The sequence below is a fragment of the Nicotiana tabacum genome, chromosome 23 (genome assembly GCF_000715075.1).
Source record: "Nicotiana tabacum cultivar K326 chromosome 23, ASM71507v2, whole genome shotgun sequence".
Taxonomy (NCBI): Eukaryota; Viridiplantae; Streptophyta; class Magnoliopsida; order Solanales; family Solanaceae; genus Nicotiana; species Nicotiana tabacum.
In genome coordinates, this window is record NC_134102.1 from 92,556,787 (window position 1) to 92,564,807 (window position 8,021).

Below are 8,021 nucleotides of genomic sequence, written 5' to 3' on the forward strand. Positions count from 1 at the left end.
GTGCTTATGGGAAGAAACTATTTTTTTCTGTTTCTGCTTGAGAATAGATTTTTCCTTTTATGTATAGAAAGATTTTTCGTGTCATCTAATGAATACTAATTCTCCTATTTATAGCGCAATTCAGGGAGACAAGATCCCCAAATTAAGCTGTTCTTTAGTATGAATAAAACCCCTCTTGATGGCTACATAACAGTTGGGCATTAATGTAAAAAATTTTTGTAATAGTTGCTCATTAAATGCTGTCTTTTTCAACCGATATCTTCGTTTTATATTTTCGTCACCGGTTCCAATGCCTTCGGAACTTATTCAGCACCGATCACATATTCATAACCGGTGCCAGCTATTTGCTGACTCATATGTCACTTAACCTTTATTTTCACGTGTCAACTAGTCGAGTATTCATCTGTCGCTCATCAATTTTATACCGTACAACAACAAGATGCACATCTAGAAGATATATACTATGAAAGGATACAAGTCTCTATTAATGGAAAATACTTCAACAAATAAATAGCATCTGTCAACTGATAATATTGTACAAGGAACTAATATACATATGGCTTTTAATTATTCTCTATTAAAAAGAACTGCAGATCATAAGAATCTACAAATGGAGGTAACTAATCATCTATTAATACAAATGATAACCTTGATCTGAGCTATCAACATCTGAGTTGCTGCTACCCTCGTGACTATCTTTCTTCACAACTTTCATTTCTTCAACTGTACTAGTATTACTCTTTGGACTTTCCTCTTTCATCTTCTTATTTTCTCTTCTTTTTCTCCAATCTGTCTTCCTTTGCATTTGTCTAACCAACAAAATTCCCAAACTGAGAAACACAGCCAAAGTGCACCCTCCACCTATAACCACAACCTCACTTAGCACCCAATTAGACCCCTTTCCTTGTGGCATAATTGCCCATATTGCAGCTATATAAGCTGATGCCATAAAAAATGTTGAAATCCACATTACTTTGTGTGTTGCCACCATTAGTTTCATCATTGTCTTTCTCTTGAATGGAATAACACTAACAAGAACATTAACAATTCCAAGGGAAAGGAATAGTGCCACAATGTTACATACCAAGAATACCTTAAATGCTGCACTTTTACCCAATAATGCTTTTCCACTAAGTTGATTAAATCCACCAGGGGGGTTAATTCCAGCAGCAAACGTGACAGTTGCTATTAGCACTGCTACAACTGTTATGGTTTTTCTTGCATTTCTTAGACCTTCACTTTGGAGCTCGATTTTCTTTGCCCTAGTAGCGCGATAACTATTAGTATTGTGCTTCCTTTGATGATTAGAAGAATATTGAGATGAGGAGGATGGAGATTCAAAGGTACTTTTTCTTGGCCAGGGAACCATATTTAGGCCTGGATTTGGTGATGCTAGCTGCTGGATGTCTTGAAAAACAGGAGGTAATTGGTCACATCTTTTAGCACCTGCTTCTTGTAATGCTGGGATGATTGCAAGTGCACCTGAGTTACTTGCATCTGCTTCAACTACATCTAAAGCTGTATATCCTTTTTGATTCAATGCATTTACTTCAATCCCAAGCTTAAGTAGATAAATGACCATCTGAAGAGAGGAATGTACAGAAGAGAACATTTAGTTTTGGGCTTCGTATTTAGAAAATGTAGTCTTTGTGCAACTTGGTGTGCAAGGACAGAAATTGGGATAAAAGGAGTAATATCGTATATATACTAACACTAATTAAAGAGAAAAATCCGTCTGTAATTCGATATATTTAGCGACAGATTATTGATAGATTATCAAGAAATTCTCTAAGCTGCGGCTGATTTAGCAACAAATTAATAGCGAAGTTCGTAGCTAATTTCAATTTTTTTAGTGTAATACATAAAATGAATTTCCACATAACTAGTGTAATTTAACCTGCCGTAGAAAAAAAAAACCTGCTGTAGAAGATTATTTGCCTTGCTTTTCAGGCAACTTAACTGATTATGAACAAGAAAGTTTTCATTACCTTTAAAGTGAGTTATAACTTAAAGTCGCCGAAAAATTAAAGGCTAAATTTGCCGAGCATTAAATCACCTAGGACTAATGTATCATAGGTTTTAAAAGTTTTTTCGTTCTTTCTTGAATTCCATGCACGATCATATACTTTCACATAAAATGGCACGACAAGATATTAACCTAAAACTGAAATAGAAAAAAGTGCAAAAGTAATATGTTACCGTGGTGAGTTTCCTGACAGTTGCCAAATGGAGAATGGTATTTCCATCATTATCTTGAACACTCATGAGATTCGAAACATTAAGACTCTCCATCAAAAACTTAAGCACTTCAAAGTGGTTATTCTTGACAGCCAAATGGAGAATGGTCTCTCCATTTTTGGTTATCATTTCAGCAGATTCAAGACTCACTGAGAGTATCTCATCAATGATACTCACTCGTCCTTTAATTACACCCCAATGAAGTGGTGTTCTGCCTTCATTATCTTGTTGGGCAGAGAGGTCCATGTCCAGCTTTAACAATTCTCTAGTTATATCTAAGTGCCCTTTGCTGCAAGCTATATGTAACGGGTTGCACCCGTTCAAGTCCTTTTTCCAAGCAAAATCTGGTCGCACTTTAACCACTTCCTTCACTATTTCTGCAAATTAATTAGAGAAAGCTAAGAATGATAGTACTTTAATTGGTCTTAATTACACTCTCAGTCCAATAACTTCACGTATATGGTTTTCTGAATTTTCCTACAATAGAGCTTCTTGTTTTAGTGTTGTCTCATTTAGTGTGTCCAAAGAAAATAAAGATCACTATCGCCGTTCTCATGATTTTTGTATGATCAATTATTATATCCACAATAGGACGATTTTTTTATGTCATTAAGGGTGTGTTTCGGATGAAGAGAAATGTTTTCCATGAGTATATTTATCACTTATTTTTTCATGTTTAGTTGGTTAGTGAAAAACTAGAGGTGGTGGGTCGGGGTGGGAGGTGGGGGTTAGGGGTAGTGGTGGGGTGGTGGGTGGGTGAGGGTTGCGGTAGGGGTGGGGTGGGTGAGGGTTGTGGTGGGGTGGTGGGATGGGGAATAGGATAGGGAGATTGGAAAATGTTTTCCCTTTTCTTGATATGGAAAAAATATTTTTCCCCAATTGGAGAAAAATGAGTTCACGAGGAAAATATTTTTCAGAATATTTAAGCCAACCAAACATGAAAAAATTTAAAAATATTTTTCAGAAAATATTTTCCTTCGTATCAAACATATCCTAAATTATACTTATAAATCTAAGTCAAACCTAGCATAAAGAATATACATCTGGTGGTCTTAAAGGGATTTTCTATAGAATCCTTAAACATGATTTAAATTTTATGAAGTCTTGTTGATATACATAGTCATATGGGTCATGAAATAGTTTTATGACAATCTCGAGGTTTCGATGTCATGTATTCCTCCTCATTGCTTCATGCTTCAACATTTTAATTTTTCTCTTTTGGTAACAAGCAAGAAAGTTTATTCGAGTTTAAGTTATATACAATAGATCATATTACAAACAAATTTAGTCGCAGTAATAATCAACATAGACACTTTATTTAATCTATTTCTCTCTCGTAAATGAGTCTTCACTCAGAATTTTATGGATGATTCCTACAGAAAAAAGTAACACTTCCTACTTTTTATACAACTAACTATATTGAGTGGTGCTGAGTTCCTTTGAAAAATAGTGTTGTAAGATGTAAACGCATAAACAAATATATAAAGGTGACTTTATAATAAACTTGGAAAGAGAATTTTTCCTTTTTAGAAAAAAAAGTGACATTTAGCGGCAACAGCTAAAACACAAAGGAAGAAGAGGATAAGGATAGGACACTCGTTCTTAATTAGTCAAGCAATGAGGATCTTGGCCCAGACGTAGACTTTGGCCGTGTGAACATTGGAAAAATAGAGGACCTATGACCGGTGGCGGCCCCAAGAATAGCGGGTTTGAACCCGCTTCATAAAAAAATAATATTGTGTATATGTATAAATTAGGATTAAAGCTGTGTAAATTTTATATAAATATTTTATTTGAACCCACTTGATAACTACTATTTTACTACTAAATTTATATACTTCTAAGATTGAACCCGCTTACACAAAATTTTGGGTCCGGCATTGGGTATGACATAACAGTTGATGTGTACAGAAGTTAAAATGAAGAAGCACATTTACGTATGTGTTCTTTTGGCATGATGAAAAGTATTTTATTATCTTTCACAAATTGTCTGCTTTGATGGCTTTAAAAATTGTTTTGCGAAAACTAATTTTCTTATTTGTCTCTTCTATGAAACTTGCTCTTACCGACACCATCCATCGTTATCATCCTTTATTGCGACCAGTTTCTTATTTATCTTAACAAATTTACTAGATATATACAAATTATTAATTCTAAAATTTAATAACTTAAATGAAATAGAATTTTACCCACAAATTTTAAATCCTGTTTGTGACATGAGTATAATTCCCTCTTACCCCATCCTCAAATCCAACACAACATTGACAAATTGAACTGATTTCAGTTCAAAGACAGATTTTGTCTAAGCTTATTTGAGATAGTAATACTTTTCCTAGACTAAAGATGGTACTAATTTATAGACCTAAATTATTTAGTTTAAAAGCTAACGCAGACATTAATTTGGATGAACTCTTTACTAGTTTAATTTGGTTATAAGGAAATAGGCATAACTTGGTTAAATTTTATTGTCACTACTTTTTGTGCTCGCAAGCTTTCTTAACCAAAGCAAGCTCCCTTTCCTACTATCCAAGACTATGGATAATCCTAAATCGAAGCAAATTTCCATTGTTTGCCTAGTATTTGCAAAATAATCCCTCCATCCCATTTTATGTGATAGCTTTGACTGTGCACCGTGTTTTAAAAAAAAAAAACTTTAAAATTTGTGGTCTAAACAAGCCATCGACATTTGTTTGACTATAATCATCTCATTAAAAGTCAAATGATATGTTTAAAATTAAATTATATTTAAATTTAAAAATATATCTTTTTTTTTAGAACAAACTAAAAATGAACTGTGACACATAAAATAGGACGATGGAAGTAACATTATCATATAGTTCTAGTTTAGCTGTAGATTATAACTCCTTGGTGACTACTAGCTATGTTTCCTTAATAAGTTCACATAGTGAATTTGTGCATGAACGTAACATCAATCCAAGGCATCTTACATTTTTTGCCTTTATGTACATATTTTCCATAAACTTCTGCCGAGCTAGGACACATTTTACACCAAATCATATCTCAATGTAACGGGTTGTTAATATGCAAATGCCAAACAATGTTGAGAGAGTTTAATCTTCGAGTTGCGCCCAAGAGTTTGGCGTAGTAGTAACGTCAAATATTAGGGTTTAAATCTCAGCATATACAAACAAAAAAAACTGTTACTAAATGATTTCTTCTAATCTGTCTAAGTTTTGGTAGAAGGATAACCCGATCAGCATAGGAGATAATAGGTACACACAGAGGTGGCAAAATGGTTAAAAGAAAACAGTTATCCACCCATATTATCCATTAAAAACTAGATTGAATAACGATTTTTTTAATAACGGGTCGAATATGGATAAGAACTATATTATCCACTTAGAAAATAGATAACCAATGGATAACTAATGGGTTAACTTTTACATTTTGAAAGACTCAAATTGGGGTTCCTTTAATTTTGGATATTAGGAATTCTTTAAAAAGTGATCATATTCAAGAAGCCACGGATAATATGAATATTCATATTATCCGCTTATCCGTATTAAATATGAGTCGAGTCAAATAATTTACTTGTTTTGACCCGTTCATATCCTACCCGACCCGACCCGCTCGTTTGACGCCCCCAGGTACACAATTGATGGATTAGTTGAGATGTACCTGTTTAAGCCGGCTTGAACAACACTACATAAGAAGAAGAAAAGGAGACTAATTCGAAGTCTGAACTTTTACCTGTATGGCCGGAAGAAGCTGCAACATGAAGTGAACTAGTCAACATATCAACTTCAAGCATCAATAGCCTTTGGACATTGTTAAGCAAATGCTTAACCACTTCAATTCTACCTCTCTCACATGCTACATAAAGCACACTCTTATCCCACAAATTCGTCTTGTAACCAACCCAAGGATCATTCTCAAGCAGGATTCTCACAATTTCAATCCTTCCTTCTCTGCATGCTTCATGTAGAGGCGTCTCAAGATCTCGGTTTTCGGCCGACGCCATCTCCGGGAACAGTTTCACGATAGCCGTGGCCAATTCTACGTGGCCAAGTCTAGCTGCTAGATGCAATATGGTGTGTAATGATCCTGGAATGGTTTGTTTTATTATGTTTTCATCTTCTTCTATGAGTTTATGAATGGCTGGAATATCTCCCTTGAAAACTGCTTCATAAAGCCGCCGGTCCATTTCTTGAATAATGCTTTGTAACTTTTAGGTTATTTGTAAGCTCGAGTTGTAGATTGTGTCCATTATCTATCGGAATGGGACTATTTATGAAAACTCAAGTCTTTTTCTTCCACATCTGCAGCTGCCAAGAAAATTCCTAAGGGATTTGTATAACGTGTTCTTTTTTCGTTTCATAAATATATGGTGGGCATCTCTTCTAGACAGAACAAAATGGTGAAAGTCAAGTCTTCCGTGAAATAAGTCTTTTGCATGGGTTGGTGAGGAGTGTAGTAACTAGCTAGGCCAAAGGCACTTACCTGAGCCAACTCGGGGCTATGTAGAATGAGACGGGCTCAGTTTAATTTGCTCTATCAGTGTTCAATTAAAGCTCGACTAGGTGGAAGTTCGGGCTTGATCTACTCGGTTCGCTTGGCTCGATTGAGTCGTGTAATTATCACGATAAAGATTAAAATTAATATCCTATAGACGTAAGGAGTAAGAAAATTGGTGATTAACTTAAAATTAATAATTAATACTTCCTCCGTTCCAATTTAAGTGAACATATTTGAGTGAACACGAAATTTAAGAAAGAAATGAAGACTTTTAAAATTTGTAGTCATATATAAGTCATAATATTTGTGTGGTTATAATTCTTTTGAAACTTATATACCAGAGTGTTTCTATGACCATTAAAGTTTCTCATTAAGGGTACAATTGGAAGTTTAAGTTAAATTATTTCAAATTTAGAAAGAGATCATTTTTTTTAAACGGATTAAGAAAATAGGTTCGCCTAAATTAGAACATATGAAGTACTAATAAGTAATTGGGAATTATTAATTATTCTATGTGATGTAATTATATTGTTACCTCTTCTTTTTTTGGTTTTGAAAGTACACTTTTATGTTTTATATTTAACTTAATTGCATTCAGATTTCAGGCCTAATTTCGAATTTCTAATTCGTGTGATTTATTTACCCAAAATATTAGATAGAGTTAAATTTGTATATGGTTTTAAGGATATGTGATATAACTTGGTATGGAATGAAATATAAGGCAGAGAAAAAGGAAATGTTGATGAACAAGGAAAAGTAAATGAGCCCAAAAGTGTTAATCTCTCTGAAGTCGTCCTTTTTACCATCTCCCCCTTATGCTTGCAAGGATTTCGCCCTTTATAGTAGAGGGATCCTACTTTATCTATAAAAAACATATAGTGGAGAACCCATGATGAATTGTCTTTTCCTCGATTCCTGCCAAGATTCTCTCCCCTAGTGCGGTGGCAACGGCTCTTGTCTGTGAGCTCGATACCGGCTCGAGCTCGGTATTGGATCGAGCCCTCGGTCTTGGTTCGAGCTCGACTCTGCCTTGGAGTCTCGATATTCGGGGTGGGTGTTGGTCGGTCTATGCATCTTCGATAATCTCCGCTTTGCCTCGTAGTTCGATTTGGATATGAGCTCAATAATGATACAGAGCTTGTCGTTGATCGGTCTTAGAGCTCGAAGCTCGATGCCCTTACTTCGGACCTCGATCCGTCGTCACGAAGATACCCTTTGATCGAAGTATTATCACCTCGACCAGTTCGTATGGCTGAGTTAATCGGTTTTGACCGTACCCATGATTCAACCGTATTCAAATTCAAACC

At 35.0% G+C, this 8,021-nt stretch overlaps 1 protein-coding gene across 1 annotated transcript; it reads right to left on the reverse strand.

Annotated features, from left to right (window-relative positions):
• Nucleotides 1–514: 514 nt before the first annotated feature.
• On the reverse strand, nucleotides 515–6,558 carry LOC107769368 (uncharacterized). The gene is made up of 3 exons (XM_016588579.2): nucleotides 5,950–6,558; nucleotides 2,200–2,615; nucleotides 515–1,582 (listed from the first exon to the last, which is right to left on the reverse strand). Exons 1-3 carry the CDS (start codon nucleotides 6,401–6,403, stop codon nucleotides 632–634), a joined length of 1,821 nt encoding a protein of 606 aa, XP_016444065.2. The 5' UTR covers nucleotides 6,404–6,558; the 3' UTR covers nucleotides 515–631.
• Nucleotides 6,559–8,021: the final 1,463 nt, after the last annotated feature.

Coding starts and splice junctions, on each gene's coding strand:
- LOC107769368 (XM_016588579.2), bottom strand. CDS start 6,403: ATGGACCGGCGGCTTTATGAAGCAGTTTTCAAGGGAGATATTCCAGCC. Junction 2,616..5,949: donor AGCTTCTTCCGGCCATACAG/GTAAAAGTTCAG, acceptor ATTAATTTGCAG/AAATAGTGAAGGAAGTGGTT. Junction 1,583..2,199: donor CTGTCAGGAAACTCACCACG/GTAACATATTAC, acceptor TCCTCTCTTCAG/ATGGTCATTTATCTACTTAA.